Source organism: Venustampulla echinocandica (assembly GCF_003357145.1).
Source record: "Venustampulla echinocandica strain BP 5553 chromosome Unknown scaffold_4, whole genome shotgun sequence".
NCBI lineage: Eukaryota > Fungi > Ascomycota > Leotiomycetes > Helotiales > Pleuroascaceae > Venustampulla > Venustampulla echinocandica.
In genome coordinates this window covers 384,109-401,904 of record NW_022474209.1, presented here as the reverse complement: position 1 = coordinate 401,904, position 17,796 = coordinate 384,109, and the positions used below count along the sequence as shown (strand labels likewise).

The 17,796-nt window shown below is 48.6% G+C and overlaps 7 protein-coding genes across 7 annotated transcripts; 3 read left to right on the top strand and 4 right to left on the bottom strand.

Annotated features, from left to right (window-relative positions):
- Positions 1 to 89: 89 nt before the first annotated feature.
- Positions 90 to 1,840, top strand: BP5553_06425 (uncharacterized protein; the record flags this gene model as incomplete). The annotated part of the gene is made up of 3 exons (XM_032015048.1): positions 90 to 248; positions 420 to 1,583; positions 1,637 to 1,840. 3 exons carry the CDS (start codon positions 90 to 92, stop codon positions 1,838 to 1,840), a joined length of 1,527 nt encoding a protein of 508 aa, XP_031868469.1.
- Positions 1,841 to 2,683: 843 nt separating this feature from the next.
- Positions 2,684 to 3,169, bottom strand: BP5553_06424 (uncharacterized protein; the record flags this gene model as incomplete). Its single annotated transcript, XM_032015047.1, has 1 exon — positions 2,684 to 3,169. One exon carries the CDS (start codon positions 3,167 to 3,169, stop codon positions 2,684 to 2,686), a length of 486 nt encoding a protein of 161 aa, XP_031868468.1.
- A 1,574-nt stretch (positions 3,170 to 4,743) lies between these two features.
- On the top strand, positions 4,744 to 6,408 carry BP5553_06423 (putative mitochondrial GTPase 2; the record flags this gene model as incomplete). Its single annotated transcript, XM_032015046.1, has 1 exon — positions 4,744 to 6,408. One exon carries the CDS (start codon positions 4,744 to 4,746, stop codon positions 6,406 to 6,408), a length of 1,665 nt encoding a protein of 554 aa, XP_031868467.1.
- Positions 6,409 to 8,070: 1,662 nt separating this feature from the next.
- BP5553_06422 (uncharacterized protein) lies at positions 8,071 to 8,400 on the top strand (the record flags this gene model as incomplete). The annotated part of the gene is made up of 1 exon (XM_032015045.1): positions 8,071 to 8,400. The coding sequence occupies one exon, from the start codon at positions 8,071 to 8,073 to the stop codon at positions 8,398 to 8,400; it is 330 nt and encodes a 109-aa protein (XP_031868466.1).
- Positions 8,401 to 10,400: 2,000 nt separating this feature from the next.
- On the bottom strand, positions 10,401 to 11,203 carry BP5553_06421 (Thioredoxin-like protein; the record flags this gene model as incomplete). The annotated part of the gene is made up of 2 exons (XM_032015044.1): positions 10,401 to 10,610; positions 10,709 to 11,203. The coding sequence occupies 2 exons, from the start codon at positions 11,201 to 11,203 to the stop codon at positions 10,401 to 10,403; spliced, it is 705 nt and encodes a 234-aa protein (XP_031868465.1).
- A 645-nt stretch (positions 11,204 to 11,848) lies between these two features.
- On the bottom strand, positions 11,849 to 14,305 carry BP5553_06420 (putative long-chain-fatty-acid-CoA ligase; the record flags this gene model as incomplete). Its single annotated transcript, XM_032015043.1, has 7 exons — positions 11,849 to 11,938; positions 12,009 to 12,296; positions 12,350 to 12,677; positions 12,766 to 13,282; positions 13,339 to 13,734; positions 13,788 to 13,813; positions 13,866 to 14,305. The coding sequence occupies 7 exons, from the start codon at positions 14,303 to 14,305 to the stop codon at positions 11,849 to 11,851; spliced, it is 2,085 nt and encodes a 694-aa protein (XP_031868464.1).
- Positions 14,306 to 14,962: 657 nt separating this feature from the next.
- BP5553_06419 (uncharacterized protein) lies at positions 14,963 to 17,638 on the bottom strand (the record flags this gene model as incomplete). Its single annotated transcript, XM_032015042.1, has 1 exon — positions 14,963 to 17,638. The coding sequence occupies one exon, from the start codon at positions 17,636 to 17,638 to the stop codon at positions 14,963 to 14,965; it is 2,676 nt and encodes an 891-aa protein (XP_031868463.1).
- Between the last annotated feature and the right edge of the window lie 158 nt (positions 17,639 to 17,796).

Below are 17,796 nucleotides of genomic sequence, written 5' to 3'. Positions count from 1 at the left end.
ACTCTCCCTCCTCATCTGCCTAGCTCCACAGGCAATTGATTCCTACAGAAAACAACAATCAAGTGTTGTTGTAGGAGAAATTAGCAATCATGGCGGACGTCGCAACCCCCTCTGCTGCAACCATGTTTGACGGCGGTGCTACGACCGACAAGAAGAAGATCGAAAAGCCAGAGAAGCCCGACGAGACTGCCTACAAGGCCCAGCTTGAGAAAGCCCAGAAGGAACATGCTGATATTATGACAAAGCTTGTGAGTCAATCCCCATTCACAAACTTAATACAATCAATCACCTTTGGCAATCTGAAGGACTATTTACTATATTCCTGAAGGGTATCCTATCTCCCAGCTCTAGCACTTAGATATAAATATATATTTACCACTGAAACAATATGTTAATAACTAGCTAACTTTGCACTGTAGGGTGCCGTTAGAGCCAAGTTGGACTTGACAAAACCTGCCGCCAAAGATTCGCCTTCCGCAAAGGCACGTGCCGACCTCCTGGCTCAATTGAAGGAGATTAGGGAGCAGCAGGGAGCTGGAAAGGCAGGCAGAGGACAGACTATGGACAAAATCAGGAAGCTGGATGAGAGCGTGAAGACTGATTTGGCTGCATTAAAGACTGCGCGTAGCCGGGTTGCATACAAGGGTCTCGACGATGTCGATCGTGAAATCGACCGATTGGACAAACAAGTCAACAGCGGAATGATGAAGTTGGTCGACGAAAAGAAGGCTCTGACTGAAATCTCCAATCTTCGAAAACAGCGCAAGTCATTTGCTGGATTTGACGATATTCAAAAGTCAATTGACCTCAAGAAGGCTGAAATCAAGAAACTCCGGGACACTCTTGACGACCCAGAATCGAAGGCCCTCAGTGACAAGTACAACAAGCTCCAGGATCAGCTCAACGCCATCAAAGCCGAGCAAGATGAGGCTTTCAAGGGCATTTCCTCCCTGCGAGACGAACGCACAAAGCTTCAAAATGAGCAACAAGAAAAGTATGCGGCGCTAAAGACTCTCAAGGACGGCTACTACGCTCAAACACGTGCTGTGCAGAAATATGAATATGAAGCACGTCAAAGACTCCGCGAGCGAAGAAAGCTAGAGCAAGAGAGCTACGTGAAGGAGAAGAAGAAGGAGCGCGCTCAACAAATGCTTGCCGAGGCCAGTGAGAAGGCATACTTAGATGAGATCCGTCGTGCTGAGAGCCTTCTCCGCTTCTTCGATCCATCATATGTTACAGAGAAGGCACCACTCCAGGCCAAGTCTGAATTTGAGGCTCAGGCGCAAAGAAAGGTTGACGACTCTGGCATCAAGGGCATGAAGGTTGTTAAAAAGGAGGAGGAAGATTACTTTGCCGGCGCCGGGAAATCTGGCAAGAAAGGAAAGAAGAACAAGAAGAATGCTGCGCCTGCCGAGTCACCTGCTACTCCAACCTCCTTCAACTGCCCCCCAGCAGTGATGGAAGACTGCTCATCAATGGGTATTGAACCTCCTATGAGCGCCGCCGAAGCCGCCGAAGTGCTGGAGAAGGTCAAGGAGAAGCTAGCGCACTGGAAGGCCAGCCAAGAAAGCCAGACTCAAAAAGTAAGTAATTATATTTCCGCCATTCCTTCCCATATGGCTAACGAATCCTTTAGAACATTGCCAAGGCCAAGAAGGAACTCGAGCGCCTTGAAGCTGAAGAATCTGCCCCTGAAACACCAACCACCGCTAACGGCACCAATGGCAACGCCGCCGCTGAGGGCGAAGATTCCATCGCGAACGAAACCGAGCTGATCAAGAACGCTGCCTCGGACATCGTCGCTGATCTCAAGGGAGCTTCTCTTGAGGACAAAGAATAATTGCATACGCTAACTAGCGGAGCAATTGCCTTGCCTGTTGGATCCATTCTGATGGGGTTAGGCTGTGGATTCCAACTGTTACACTCCAGTGGCACGTTGGATCACATTTTGCACCCGGCTTGAACCTCTCCCCTCTGAAACTCCGTCACGTAGCCTTTCAAAAGCATGGATGGTCCCTTAATTTTCCAAAAAGCTGGGGAGGGTTTCGTTTCTTTTTATATTTTAGTTTTTCTACGTGGCATGGCATAGGGAAAAACAACTCGTTCTCGATTGATCCAAAAAGGGATGGGCATTAGCTTTGCATATTCTTGACCTGTATTTTACGAAAGCGATGCATTTTTTTGACCTATTTTTCTGCGCGGCCTTTTCGTTGATAGGTTTGAGTCGAAAATGCAGGTGAGGGGATACTGCACCCTCAAGACATGTGTGTGTCTAGAGTGTGTAACGTGGAGGTGGTCACGGGAAACAACGTCTCCAATAGTTGGTAGTTGTGTCACGGTAGCTAGAAAATGAATTATCGACATCTATGTGCCAGTTGTGATAAAATTTCTGATCGTCATCTTAGTTCGTAAATTAAAGACAAGAACTGGGAAACTATAGCCGCTGAAAATTTCCCAAACGCTGAAATCCTAGACTCTATGCGCCGGCTCCGCTATGCTTCTTGCAATACGCAATTTATGTGCCTCGTGTCAATCCCATATCTGTATGAAATCCGCGTTAGCCAAGGAGAAATTCCCGGATGTGCTTGTATATCCGCATCTTGGTTTAATCATTAATGGTTGTGCCCGTGGGCGAGAGGCGAGGCCAGGAGATATATATTCTCCACTGTGGTGACTTCCGCGCTCAATAGCCAGGAGGGCCATAACTATATCCCGTCCCCGGCGCAAACGCTGTAGCCGGTCTGCTAGGAACCCTCAGGGGCGGAGGGGGCGGGGCAACCGGCCTTTCCCGTTCCCTATCCCTCTCTCTTCTTCCCATACTCCTCCTCTCCCTCTCCCTATTCATCTCCCTCTCCACTACTGGCTCCCTCAGCCTAACCTTCCTCTCCCTCCCACTTCCTACACCCCCCAACGCACTTAGTGGAGGGTCCCTCACACAGGTCTCGTCATCCCCCGGTAGGTTCAGATCCACTAGCCCGTAAAAGTATTCTAGGACTTCGGGATACCGCTGGACGCTCGCTTTCCAGTCATCGTCAATCCCGCGCTTCAATTCTGCCTCTGCGGCGGCGATTTCGGAGGGGTGGGGGCGCGCATTGTAGTAGTAGGAAGCGCGCTCATGGATGCGTTGCATATGGGAGGCGTGGTATTCTTTGCGCCGGGTGGTGAGCATGCTGAAGTAGGATAGGATGTAGTCTTGGGCGTGGCCACGGACCCAGCTTCTATTCCAAAAAGTGCACATTAGTCTCTGAATTGGCGGGAGGAAAAGGGATAGTAGCTGTCTCTTATACACATCTAGATGTGTATAAGAGACAGGGGGAGGGGTTACCGTATATCATTAAAGACAGAAGTCATCATCTTCTGCTCCGCTTGCCGCACCGCTATATCCAACCCTTTGGCTTCGCACTCGCACTGCGCGATCGCAGGCTGGCTGCATATGGCGCAGTCGGGGTCCATTATTCTAACAGGTCTTTTGTACCTGCGACTCCTCATCAACATGACCTCTGGGCGTAGTATGTATGGCATTGTGGTATATGACACCGCAGGAGCCGGTAGGAAGGATAGGGAAAACTAGAGATGGGGATATGACGGCGGGCATCAAAAGGAGCAAAGAGAGGTTCGGAGGGGTTGTGCTTTTTGTAGCATATCCCAATAGTACAAGGGAACCCATGATGAAGGGGCATGATATACAGACGGCCTAGGAGAACGTTCACGCGAAAGGGCGATAAAGCGCTGGACAGACTGAGGTCACTTACCAGTTCAAGAGGTGCGGATGTTGAGATCACGCTATACCTGAATGTCTAAAATCGCAACGTGCTCTCCACGACCGGCGCACTCGAGAGATGGGGTTAAAAGAGAGTGGATTAAGCCACTTCCCGGGGCAGATCGTCCCTTATGCCGTGGGGAGAAAGGTCCGAGTAGAGACGGAAAATCAAGGGAATGGGCATGAAGGCATGAAGGCATTCAGACCGTAACAACACAACATAACATGTCGTTAGAGCAAGCTTTCCGCCGTCTCTAACTTACAGCGGGGACTCGATGTAATGGCCCGGGAACGAGCGGGAGTCTAGTTCTTTGCTGTTGTCGTGGCTCCTGTAATAGTGCCTCCCACGGCGTGGGCGGGCATATATGCATGGATGGACAGGTGTATCATATCAGGAGATCCGGTTGGTGAGGACATCATGTTGACTTGTAGAATTCGGCCATCTGGTCCAATGGCACATGAGCAAGCAGACTCGGCGCCCCATACGAGGTGCGGAGTGCGTCTTTAGGTGCATCGAATAGAGGCAAGCTGGCGCAGAGGCATTGGGGAGACAGCGAGCTCGCGTCTACACCGCTCCTATAGCGGCAAATTGGAGACAAGAGGCTGATGAAGCACTCGATCAGGGTTCGGTAGCTGAGATCTCACTCGATTTGGCGATGGATAGAAGTAGCTTCGTATCTCCAAACTTTGCATGGAGACGATATTGACTTTGGAGATGATATTGTACAAGCCAAGTGACAATGTCACGATGTCCAAAGTCTTAAAAGTGATCGAGACATTGGTGAACATGATCTCGTGATCTCCGGAGACGGAAAATCCCTGGGAGCGTCGGCGTTAGCCTGATTTGGATATACACGGTTAAGCCCGATGGATACGGTGACCGGGAAATCTGCTAGCGACGGCAGTATCAAAGTCCAGAGTCTAATAAGCAACAGATTCTTCGTTCTTCGACTTCTTACAACTGTCTTCACTCTTGAGGCAGAATGCCTCCAAATTGTTTAGCCATATCAGGGACCCTCACCCCATTCTTATACCCGTTCGTATTTTCCGCTACAGCTAGAAGAAGCTCGAGATTCGTATTCAATTCCCTCCAGCGTCGCAATGAAACCACAAACGCGACCACGATCACAGCGACGGACGATTCCTCCCAGCCAACATACGAAGAAGGTTCTCATCTCAACCCTCCTCCCAGCGACTATTCCCGTACTATTTTCACCGATAAAGCAACAATAAATGCGCATGCTGGATCAGGCGGACACGGGTGCATTTCGTTCTTACGCGAGAAGTACATCGAGGCAGGACCTGCGAATGGAGGCGACGGCGGCAGTGGAGGCAATATATACATCCAAGCAGTTCGCGGCGAGACAAGCTTGCACAAGCTTGCGCGACGCAGTATATTGAAGGCTGGTCGTGGGAAGAATGGGCAGGGCAAAACTCGGGGTGGCGAACGAGGCGACGACATCGTTATCCAAGTTCCGGTCGGGACTGTCGTGCGGGAAATTGAGAGAGAGGACCCTGTGTTTATCGAGGAGCAGAGGATGAAGCTGGAGGCTGGGAAGCGGGATGGCGAGGATCCCAATGGGCCCTGGAAATGGAGTCGAGATAAGTGGTTGCTTTATCCTGCCGTGACACCGGAGGATATTGCTACCGCAGAATTTCCTACTCTCCCCAAGCCTAGGAGACCAGCGCTAGCTGTCGCCCAAGTGAAGTCCCCTATTTCCCTCGATCTGAGTGTTCCCATGGACAGGCCAATTCTGCTTGCTGCGGGAGCTGTGGGTGGGATGGGAAATCCTCATTTTGTCACCAGGACTGTACCCCGGCCGAAATTCGCTACAAAGGGATCAACGGGCATGAGGGTCATGTTGCAACTGGAATTGAAGCTTCTCGCTGATGTTGGGCTTGTCGGGCTTCCGAATGCTGGCAAGAGCACGCTTTTGAGGGCTATGAGCAAGAGCCGAGCGCGGGTAGGGGATTGGGCATTTACAACTCTACAGCCTAACATTGGGACTGTAGTCCTAGATGACCATCAGGGCAGACCTGTAGCACGATCAACGCTGGAAACCGGTGAGCCACGAACAAACTACACGATCGCCGATATTCCCGGACTCGTCCAAGATGCCCATCTTGATCGTGGTTTAGGAATAAGTTTCCTACGCCACGTCGAGCGTGCACGAGTCCTCGCCTTTGTCATTGATCTCAACGCCGGCGATGCAGTACAAGCCCTGCGAGCTCTCTGGAAAGAAGTCGGCGAATACGAGCGAATGAAAATCCAGGAAGAGACGGAGCTTACAGAGCCACTCGTCGAATGGAGTCCATTCCGCTGCACAGAAGATGCTTTGAATAATCGGCAGGAGACAATAATCGTTAATACTGGACCGACCTTTGACTCCCCGCTAGCTCCACAGGTACCAAGTATTGCTGGAAAGCCTTGGTTCGTGGTTGCTACTAAAGCAGACTTACCGGAAACGAGGGAGAATTTTGAGAAGCTACAGATATATTTGGATGCCGTTGGAAAGGGGGAGTGTGAGCATCCAAGTGGACAGAAGAATTTCTGGGATCAGAAAGTAGAGGCCATCCCTATCAGTGCCATCAATGGGCATGGGACCAACAAGATCACCGATTGGGTTGTGGACCTTTTGGATCGGTAGGGCGATGTTAAACTATTGTACTATATATATGGGGTTTATCCTGGGCATGTGGAAGGGCACGTCATCATCTAATTGAATATACCCTTTTGGATTCTATTGCGAAGTTCGCACATATCGAGTCTCGAACATGTAACCCTCTCCAACTCTCCCTAGTCTTATGTTGGGCCAATTTCTTGTACACTTTGGACCACAATGACATGTTGAAATCTCTGAAGTTCCGCTGTTTCTCGGTTACCCCAGTCGATTATTCAACCCACGATAGGATTGATATAGTTTTTGGGAAGCAATACTCTGTCGACCGCGTCGCTCAAACTCGGGCACATCGGCCTTCCATAATTGAGTATGGCCTTCGGCAATCCGAAACTTGTTCTTTGGTATATTTATTTCCGTCGCTATCTCGTTCTATATTGTGCCTTTCCTCTTCGAAGATGCTCGTTTTCTTGTCAAGGACTCATGTCTGCGGGCACTCCATTCTCTGGACTGCCATCGGCATCTCCCGTCTCCGAATCACCTCCACGGGAATGCTACCCACAGCGTGCCACTCGTGATGCAGGAAATTTTAAATTCTCTTCACTCCATGCATCCTTCACAGCAGTCGACAATAACCCTCCAATTACCAGTAAAAGTACACTGGAAGGTCAAGAGAACGTTTCCTCCTTCCATAGGGCTGTTACATCACCCTGTATGCACCCTTTCGGCACGGGCAATATCCAATCGCTTGCATCCTACTCTACTCTAATTATTATCTCCGGTATATATATTCCCCAATTAAGAATTAATAAGCTAATAGTAGATCTCAGCGTCGAATTGGGAGAAAATGTGGGGAAGTTCCGTGCAGCAGGTTACATTTTACCGCGAGCCGCGAGCGGCAAAATCTTAATATGTTTCGTATCGCAACGTAGCACAAGGATGCTACTTAAGTCCCCATCTAACCTTTGTGTAGATCTGCGGTTCGTCGCGTATACATTGTTTCACATCGATTTGGAATTTGTCCTGTGCTGGGGCGGCAGATCTACAGGTGGAGGGTTTAGGTTGGGAGAATGACCGGTTCAATCAAGTGGCTAGATTGCACATCTCAATCGACCAGATCATTTCCATTTTTGAGGCTTGTCGTCCAGCGAAATGACTTTAGTTATTGTTTTTATTTCCCATTTTCCATGTTTGACGCGTCATCTTTATCTTCAAACATTTCTTGGCTCCTTTGACCTTTCGTTTAGATGCACTTGCAAGGTCAAGAAGTTTCTCAGTCAATAGAATAGGAAGTGCCGTGTACTTCCGTAGCTTCGCGTTCAATATGCCAATATCGACTTTGTTGTTGATCGTTACCTTCAATCTTCAGGCAAAAGAGTTACCTCAGGAACACCCGAGCATTGCGCTGAAAATCTTGCTCCAAAATCCAATCAATCCCAATGTACCTGAAGAGGGGCATTGTATCTTTGGTCCGGACATGGTTATTTGTCCGTTACAGCTTGCTTATCACCCAAAGTGGCCACGTCCACCAATATCACTATTCCAAAACGCATAAATCAAGATCCTGCCCCGTCCCCTAGCCCCTTTTCCTCCCTAAACAAGCACTCCAAACCAAGATCAACCATCTCACTTCCAGACTCCGAACTACTTTCATCACTTAGCCACTGAATTGTCGCTCTCACAACCTTAACCATGGTTTCAGCATCCTCCTACCTGGTTCCCATAGCATCCTGCCTCCTCGCCCCCTCGGCCATCATCTCCCTCGCCATCGCCGCACCAACAGCACTCACCTGTGGTGTAAAAGGATGGGACAAAGCAGGATCCACCCCAGCATTCCTTGCCATAGTGAATGCTACCTCTGCCAGTCCAGCACCCTGCAAAGCGCTGTGTACAGAGAATAAATGTGGAAGTTTTGCAGTCGGAAATGGCACATGCCTTCTCTATGTGGCCGATGTCGCTACACAGTTGAATCCCCAGAATGCGAGCACTTATACGTATTATGATGCGGGCTGCACCGTTTAAGCCCGTTTAGAGGTCTTCCGGCCAGAGGCGACTTTTGTGTGGGTTGCTCCCTTGGCTACGCTAGTTAATATTCTGACTGATTAGTGAATTATCTAGGCATTCGTTTTCTTGTCCAACTCAGGACCATCTGCATATTGACGGAGGTGGGGGTTCTTGAGTTAGACGGAAGTGGCAAAGGCCTGATTGTGGAAGAAGTGGTGGGGTCATGTAAATATGTCCTAAAATGAAAAGAGTTTTGTGTATTCCGCAGTACTATAATTAGCGACTTTCAAAAGGTTCTTCTCCTCTTGTAACTACTAGACAACCGCCATAATTCCATTCATATGGGATTTAAGCCTTGTTACCGAGGTAAAGCGCTTAGACAATCCTAATCTTCTCGTAAAAGAAATCCCATTTGGTAAATATAAATGTTACAACTAAATATCTGCTATAACAGGTAATCGTACATCGGAATGTTCACATGATATTTTTTCCATATCTGTCTCTGGGTCTGAGTAGTGGACGCTCTACACTGAGCTGAACCCTGAGTAGGTAGTGGGCGATCACTCCTGGCCAACCCCTCAGAAAAAGCTAGAACCATTCTATTATTAACCTATTAAAATAGTAATATTGGTTTACAAGGAATCCATTCTAGCATCCCTATCGATATTTAAAAGAATTTCTCTCAGAGTCAGTTTCACCTTGGTATCTGGTGTGGGGTATCAATATATATCAAAATAAGCAGAATCCCCTTAACAACTGGAGACAGGCGACTAGGACGCGGTGGTGCAGTGGTAAAACCACTGCTAACAAACCATCGCTAAAAAACTTCCTCGGAAGACCCTGGACCCTCCGCTAGAGATAACAAGAGGCTAGGGGGTAGTTGGCTCAACGTTTCTCGGTAACCTACGATTGAGTAGGTATTTCTTTTGCCATTTTTTTCTTTAATTGCATTCTATTCATTCCTTTTTTAGGGCTCAGTTGACTCGCTTGTTGTGCTCAACTAGGCGATAGCAAGGCTGGGTTTGAATCTCCGAACCAACGCCTACCGATCCTTCCATTTTGCCAGACTCCAAATATAACTCAGTTTTAAAAATCCAAAAGACAGCATAAACCTTAGGAAGTATCACGTCTAATTCTCATTGGGAATACAATCTCTGGTACCTTACCAAGGTTTCGACTACCCAAGGAGCAGAGCGCAACGTAGATTCGGCAGTAGAGTCAGTACACATGTTGGTTGGCTGTCACGAGATCGAAGGTAGGGCACAAGCATGTAAGCTGCAGGGAAACAATATAGCAAAATACGCTAGGATTTGACTGTTCTTACCTACCTAGGTAGGTAGTTTCTAGGTGATGTAAGGGTAGATAAATACATGTATCGAGATCCCTATTACCTCCAGAATTGCCATTGATAGACCTACATGTCGAGGAGGTATCCCATGGCCACCAGTGAAAATGAAGGGAAGCCGTCTCTTATAGTTTGGCGGCCACAGTTGTTTGGGGTCGGCAGCTGGTGTGGAGAAGAAGGCGGACTAGAGACCCTTGAAGGGTTTCAAGCCCGCCATCTGAATCTGCAAGATTCATAATAAAAAATAATGTAATAAGAGAAACGAAGAAATCAAAAGAATAGCCTTGGGGGATACCGAGAAAACAGGATTTCGGGCCAGGTTTCTTGGAGCCTACTAATGAAAGTGGCTGTTTCTAGCTGTGAAGGTGTTAAAGTTGAAGTTCCCACAGGTGTTCTACTTAAATGCATTGCTATTCCCAGGACAGGTAATCACGTATCATCACAGTACTTAATCATGAATATCAATTTTAAATATCAACTCGAAAGACATGGACGGGCTCCGCTCTATTTAATTTCGAGCAGATCTCTATGGCATCACGTAGATAGTCAAATATTTCTTCGAAACAGGTCGATTGCAACACTAGTTATAATTTATTTTTCTCATGCAGTCGTAAAGTTGGAGATACCGCAGTGGAAAGCCCTTAATACAGAAACCCACATGCTAAACTTCCGCTCAGCGCAAGGTCGCAAGCCTTGCGATAGTGCGCGTGGCGACATTCTGCTCATCCCAAACATACGTAACACTCTTCTCCTGGACCACTGCATTTGCCCATTTCCAGAAAGCAGGTGCCCTAGCCTCAAGAGAAGTCAACACGCTTTTTGGAAGCAACTCCTCGTACTTTGGGAAAGAGAGAAGCCGGAGAATAAAAGAGCCCGTTTGCACCTATTATAATCGTCAGCAATTTTGTAAGATGGAACGGCAAATATACTTCAAAAGCCGCAGGATTTCGTAGAATAGCAATAATATTGAAATGAACTAACCTCAGCAAGAGTCAACTTCTCCGATCCGCCAAAATACGGCGCGGCATCTTGTAGCAATGGCTCAATCTCCTTAACAATGACATCAACTATCTTCCCAGCCTCAACCTCCTTCTCCCCTGCCTTCAGCTTGAACACCGGGTACGACAACGAATTAACTTTACTAAACCACGTATCAACAAAGAAATTAATATTTGCTCTTTGTAGGGCTCCTCCTGGCTCAGAGCTGGTCTTCTCCAGATGTGAAGGGTGTGAATCGACCAGGAATTGCGAGATGATGCCTGATTCGGTTATAATTGTACCGTTGTAGTCCAAGGCTGGGACGAGGCCGCGAGGGTTGATTTTGAGATATTCAGGGGTGCGGGGTACAGAGAGGTCGACGATTACCGTCTCGAAGGGGAGGCCAAGCTCGCGAAGGGCGATTTGGGACCGGTGAGCCCAGGGACATAGATGGCTGGTGTAGAGCGTTATCTTTGGGGTTTCAGTTTTGGAGGCCATCGTGACTTGGTGTGGTTTGTTGGGGGCCAAAGTGGTAACAGGGGAGAGGCGGGGTTATACACGTGACTTTTATCTACCTCGATTTGGGGAAGAATGATGATGAAATAAAACAATGGGCCACTACTGTGGGGATGACAGCCCTTATGTAGGTATGTTATAATTCTTCATAGTTGACCCGGATTACGACTACATTGCTTTATTCATGCAATCCTACGTCGTCATGATGTGATGATGGCTTATGGCATCCAGTATTTTGGATTTCAAAGCGAACGCCGAGCAATCTACCGAGCGGAATTAGCAACGCGTCAACTCCAAATGAGTGGGGTAACCCCAAGCAATGATGTCGGATCTGGGTAATTATTAAGTTGAGCCCGGAAATCGGAGAATCGTAAAGTTCCGGAATTGTGCTGTGAGATAAAGGTAGGTATGTGCACCTTTTTTTTTGTCTTCAGAATGGAGGCAAGACTGGCATAGGAGTACGGGTAAGATGCTAAGGCAGCTTCACATAGTGAAAAGATGCAGAGTGAGGAAATAGAACTTTCTTCATGCAATTGACTACTGCAGGTTTGTGGAGAGAATGAACTTCGTATACATGTAGCAGAAGAAAATATGAATACTAATGATGCACCTAGCACGACAATGCATTTATTTCTTCCCATACGCCGCATTGATATCCTTCTGATAACGCTCAACAATATTTCTCCTGTTCACCTTCTGAGCAGCAGTAAGCATCCCCTAGGAATATTTATTAGCCCTGCCATACTAATCCAAACCTTGGGTGAAGGTGTTCAAAAATCTGACTCACGTTCTGACTTGTCCAGTCAAAATCCGTCAAAACGACTCCTCGAACAATTTCCGCGCTTGCGAGTCCGACTTTGCGAGCGGTATTTTGTAGCTCTTTGACCACCATGTCTTTTATGGCCGGCTTTTGAATAAGGCTGCCGAAGTTGTCGTCTTCCAACCCTTTGTTCTTGGCGAGCGTTTGTAGGGCTGAATGTGCTGGGACGATAACTGCGATTGGATTGGTTTGGTCTGCTGCCGCGTAAACGATCATATTTGAGACGACATTGTTCGTGGAGTATATTGACTCGAGCTGTATCCATGATATTAGTCAAGCATATTGTGATATAGAGATGTGCGCATTACCTTTTCGAGTGCGATATATTCGCCGTTCAAAGTTTTGACAAGGTTTTTCTTTCGATCAATAATCTTTAGGTGTCCATTGGGTGCCCACTCCCCAATATCGCCTGTCCGGAACCATTTATCGGGTGTAATTGCCTCGGCCGTTAACTCGTCATTCTGGTAATAGCCATCCATGACAGCATCACCCCTGATCAGAATTTCACCTTGGGGAGGATCGTTCGCTGCGCAGTACCCTGCTTCAAGGTAGTCCACTAGTTTAATTTCGATGCAACTTGGAATATCTCCAAGAGTTTCATCGTTCCATTCTAATGGATCCATGAGAGCTCCCATTCTATTTTGCACTTAGCAGCCTGCTTTGCCAAAGTAGGGGAGTTGAGAATGAGAAACGAGACAAAGTTGAGAATAGAATAAGTACTTACGCGGTGGTTTCAGTTAATCCATAACCCATGAGCAAGGGCGCAATGGCGAAAGATATGAATCTTCTTGTTTCCTTCCCAATTGGCCCAGCGCCATTAAAACAAGCCCTTAGCCTCCCGCCAGTTTGTTTCTTGACAGCATCAAATACCAAATAATCCAACATGCCTGGACCCGGTAATTTCCAGCCACATAGGAAGGTTTTCAATCCCATCGCTCTCCAGAAGATAAAACTTTGTAGAGTCCCTAATTGTGAGATTTTCTGCTCGATGCCTTTGCGTATCATCTCCCAAATTGCGGGAACACCTATTAGTATTGTAGGTTTGAATTCTTTAATATCGCCTTGGCAATTTCGCATGGAAGTATCGGAGAGCGTTCGTGGGTTTCCATAGCCCATCTGTATGCCCCAGTAGAAACATACATTCTCGAAGGCGAATTCGAAGCTATGGGCTAAGGGGAGGTAGCAGAGAACGGAATCGTCGGTGCTGAGGTAGGGCGTGAAAATCGAGTCGAGTCCAGCGACTAAATGGGTGTTGAGCAGCTCCTTTTGTGATATTAAGGAGATTTTATAAGCTTACTAGCAGCTATAATATTGCGGTGCTTCAGCGGAACTCCTTTTGGTGCATCTGTTGTACCTGAAGTATACATTAGACAACACAAATCGTCTGGACTGGGAGGAACCGGCTCGACTGGGTTGTTCTCTCCCATTTGGCGAACGTCTTCAAGACTAAGGATTTTGATTCGGGGATTGAGTCGTCTCAGATTGTCAAAATCTCCCTGTTTGATTTGTCCGTCGTCATTATAAATGAGGGCTTCTAGATTCTGAGCCTTTTGTAATGGCTTGAGAAGTTTGGGTATGAGGTCTGGATCGACGAATATTGCCTTTGCTTGAGTTTGGAGTAGCGATACCTCGAGACCTTTTTCTCCGAGGGTTGCGTAGGATGTGACTATCGGAATCGATTGAGTGGCTGCAGCTGTTTGGTGTCAAGAGGGGTGACTATTTTGATATTTTATAATTAGGGCGTACCGTGGGCCGAGAGCAGCCAGTTTGCACTACGAGAGCAAAATTAGTTGATATTCTTCGCAAAATAGGATTCTAACTTACCTCGTGGTTGCAAAAACATGAAGTTTATCCCCCTTTTGGAGACCAAGTGCACGGTAGCCAGCGCCAATTTGCAGCGCTTTGGTCGCATATTGCGCAAAGGTCAGGTACTGATATTCACCCAACTCATAATATGTCCATTGTTTCTCATCATCCACTACCTGCCCGTCTACCATCTTCTGAATTGTTTTGGTTTCATGATGAGTTTGGATGAACTTTCTTGTTCCCACCGCTTTTAAATGCGCATATTTTTTCGACGCTCGGTGTAAGATATCGTAGACGGTTTCTATTCCAGGCTCTAAAAGTGATTTTAGTTTATCGGGATGTGAAGGGTTTCGGCGGGGTATTGTTTCGCCAGCTACTGGGCGGTAGTTCGGTGCTTCGACTGAAAAGGGGGGACTTTTGTAGCAGCCTGGCTGGAGGGAGGCGTGTTTCCAGTCCATAATAAGGAGTAAGGCGAAAGGACAGGAACTCGAATGCTTTGGTATTTTTCGTGGGCGCGATGTAGTAGGTTATATGGAACGTAATTGCTTGACGTCATTGTAAGTCGTACCATAATCGTATTTGGCGGCACGTGATGTTGGTCAATATTCGGGAATGCTGAAATGGCCTGACTTTATCCGGGTATGTATATCTGTGTTTGTGTGCTCTTCGGTCGTTTGTAGACATCAAGGAAACCCCTCCCTAGCCATCGGTGGAAGGTTGCGATCAAGGAAACGATCCGCAAGGGGTTTACATGCCTGATGTGACAATTGGCGACGACAGAAAGAAACACACGAAACGAGAACACAAAGATGATTGCTGGATGTCGAAGCCGGAACCACAAGTAGCATAACTCCCACCACCATGCTTAAACCACTGCCCAACTATACCGTTCCTTCCTCCCTGCTCCCCAAGCGCGTCGATCATTTCTCAGTTCCCAGGCACAACGACCAGCGTTGTTGCTCAATACTGCTGCACCACCATACATCCTTAGGCGGTCGGCGTTTTCATGTATTATAAGGGGGCCAGGGTCGTTCTTGCGCTGATATAATTTCACCGGTTATAAGGCACCACAGGTGATGAATGAAGCGGGTGGAGTGGTCAGCTCCATAACCCCCTCAACCAGCCCATTTGGTCTGCCAGTCTTCGTCGAAGACATAATCCTCGTATTCCTCGAGTTCCCGGATGCCCTCATTCTGAGGGTTGAAATATAAAATATCCCTATACACAAGGAATACGTCCTCACCTGGCGAAGTATTAGTCCACGCATTGTCCGGGGGACCGATACTGGATGTCGTGGTTGGTAGCCCCAACCAAGCGATCATCGCAGCGAAGGCTACGACCCCGATAAGAAAGAGTTGGATTGGCCATTTCGATGGACTCGATGGCCGCCCCGTCGGTATAACTGGAGTCTTTGACTCCTCCGTCTCCTTCTTCGCGATGGCCTTCTTCGCCTGCCGCAGTTCCTCCTTCAAAGTTTCTACTTCCGCCCGGGATTTCTTCACCTCCTCCTCGACCTTCGTAATCCGGTCGTGTTGTCTGGCAGTCGGTGGTGGTGCAGTATCATCCCTTAGGGCCCGGATGAAGATGTCTTGTCGGGATGCAAACTCGGCTGTGAGCTCCCTCCTCGCCCTCTCCACTCGAGAATTCACCTCGGCTCTAACGGTCTCCTCCACAGAAGGAGTAATGGGTTCCGGTGCTGGTAATGGTAGCTTGCGAGGGGATCGTAAAGTCACCCGCTCGCCCCGGATCCGCTTGACATCGACCGCTGGCTGTAATAAGCCGGCCTCCGCCCTCGTACGGGCCTGCTCCAATTCCCCCTCCATCCGCTCACGCTCCCTGGCGTCCGAGTCGATAGTCGACTGCATGGACTGAAGTCGCTCGCGTTGCTCCTCCATCGCGCAGACCTGTGCCTTAATGGTCGCAAGCGCTGCTTCCAGTTCCTTCCTCGAGGCTGCCGATTGCTCAACAGTCCAATCCTTCTCGTCTTTAACGGCCATTAATTCGGCCTGGACGGTAACGATATGCCCCTGATATAAGTCGAGGGATTCGTTCAGCTTACACTCGCGGCTTTGAAAAACCGCCTCTTTCTCCTGCTCGGCGTCTCGAAGACGAGCTTCGAAGGTGTCGCGGAGGTTGTTAACCTCCTCCTTGAGCTCACTATTGTCACGCTCGAGAGCCTCTGCGCGAAGAGTGAGTGCATCCGTGGTATCGTCGCTTGTCGAAGGTTGGATCGGTTCTGGCTGGATTGCGATTGGTTGGGTTGCCTGCTTCTCGGACGACACATTTTGTGTTCCGGAGCGCTTCCCATGAGCCCCTCGATCAGTTAAAGTTGGGCGACTGTGTTCTGTCTGCTTACGCTTCAATGCCCGAGAACGGCGGTAGATCCGCGCGATATATCTCGCATCCTTCTCAGCAAGAGCGCGTGTGTTAGTCGCCTCTGCCTCGGACTGCTTGGCATCTTTCTCAGCAAGAGCGCTCGCATATGCGGCCTCTGCTCCAACTCGCTCTGTCTCCCATTCTGCAAGAGCGCGTGTGTAATCCGCCTCTGCCGTATCCTTTGCTGCCTTTAACTCTGCAAGAGCGCGTGTGTAAGTCGCCTCTGCTTCGGTTTTCTCGGCCTTATTCGCTGCAAGAGCACCCGCATGTGCGGCCTCTACTTCCTCCCTATAAGTGTCCTTTGCTAGGCTATTGGACTGGGCCTGTTCAAGTTCTTGCTGCCGGATTCGTACGGCCTCCTCAAGGCGACCATTGGCCACCTTCAGTTCCTCAACGAGCTTGCTCTGCTCGTCGAAACGGCTCGCCATCTCGGCCTTCGCAGCCTCTAAGGTTTCTTCGTAACTTCTGCCGAGGTTACTTGACTCGACTCGAACATCCGCTAGTTCGCGGTTGAGCTTGTCGATTTGGCCACCTTGTGTTTTTGAGAGGTGCTGCGCTGCATTTATGTGCTTTATAACTTCGGAGCGTTCTTGCTCCAACTCCCGATTTTTACCTTCGAGAGCCCCAACTTGCCCTTCTAGAAGTAAAACTTTGGTCCCTAGGTCGGAACTAGTCTCCTTCTCCTCCTCCAAAGCATTGCTCACCTGCTCGAGCTCGTCGCTCGTGGCCTCGCATGACATGCAGGCGGCCACGGTTGACCGTCTAAGCGGCGAGCTCGAGTTAAGGCTCGCTCGGTAGCTGGATGCTCTGGCGGGGGGAGAGCGCGAAGTTGGTCTCTGAAGAAATGAGTTGTCGCTCGCACGAGGACATCTGATATATTGCGGAACAGCGGAAGCTGGAGCTTTACCCTTGCCAGGGGTGTTATGCTCCATTACTGCATCCATCTGCGCAAACAGCTCGTCTTCGTTTGGAGTTCCAAACATCTCTTGGTCGGTATCAGCAGGAGACCGCTCCATTTCCTCCTCATCTTCCATTTCCTCCTCCTCGTCCATTTCCTCCTCATCATCCAATTGCTCCTGTTTATAGTCATGGATGGCCACATCCAACTCTGCCTGCAACATGTCGTCAGCCCCGGCTGGCCATCCATCATATGACAGCAAGTCATCTGACTCCGAGCCATCCATTCTGGAGGTGGAACCAAGTTCCGAAAGATCTTGCCCGAATGTAAATGGGGCATGTCGAGGACGGGTTGGTGGTGGCTGGAAGTCGAAGTTGAAGGCGGAAGACTCGCCGCCATTGGCAGGGGATGTATAGGAGGAGGAAGTCACCGGGTGATGGGATTGAGAGGGTGGATCCCGTGGTTGAAAATCTTCTCCCAAAGACTCGCCTTTGCGCTTTAAGTCGTTAGAAGACATAATGGAAGTATTGAATGAACAACTTTAACACTAAGCTGAACAAGCGTATGTAAGGCGTAGACGTAATGCGCAGATGTAGTGCGTATATGAAATAGACGGCTTTAACACTAAGTCGTCGAATAGTACCTTATGTACGGCGTGGATGGATTGGGCAGCTT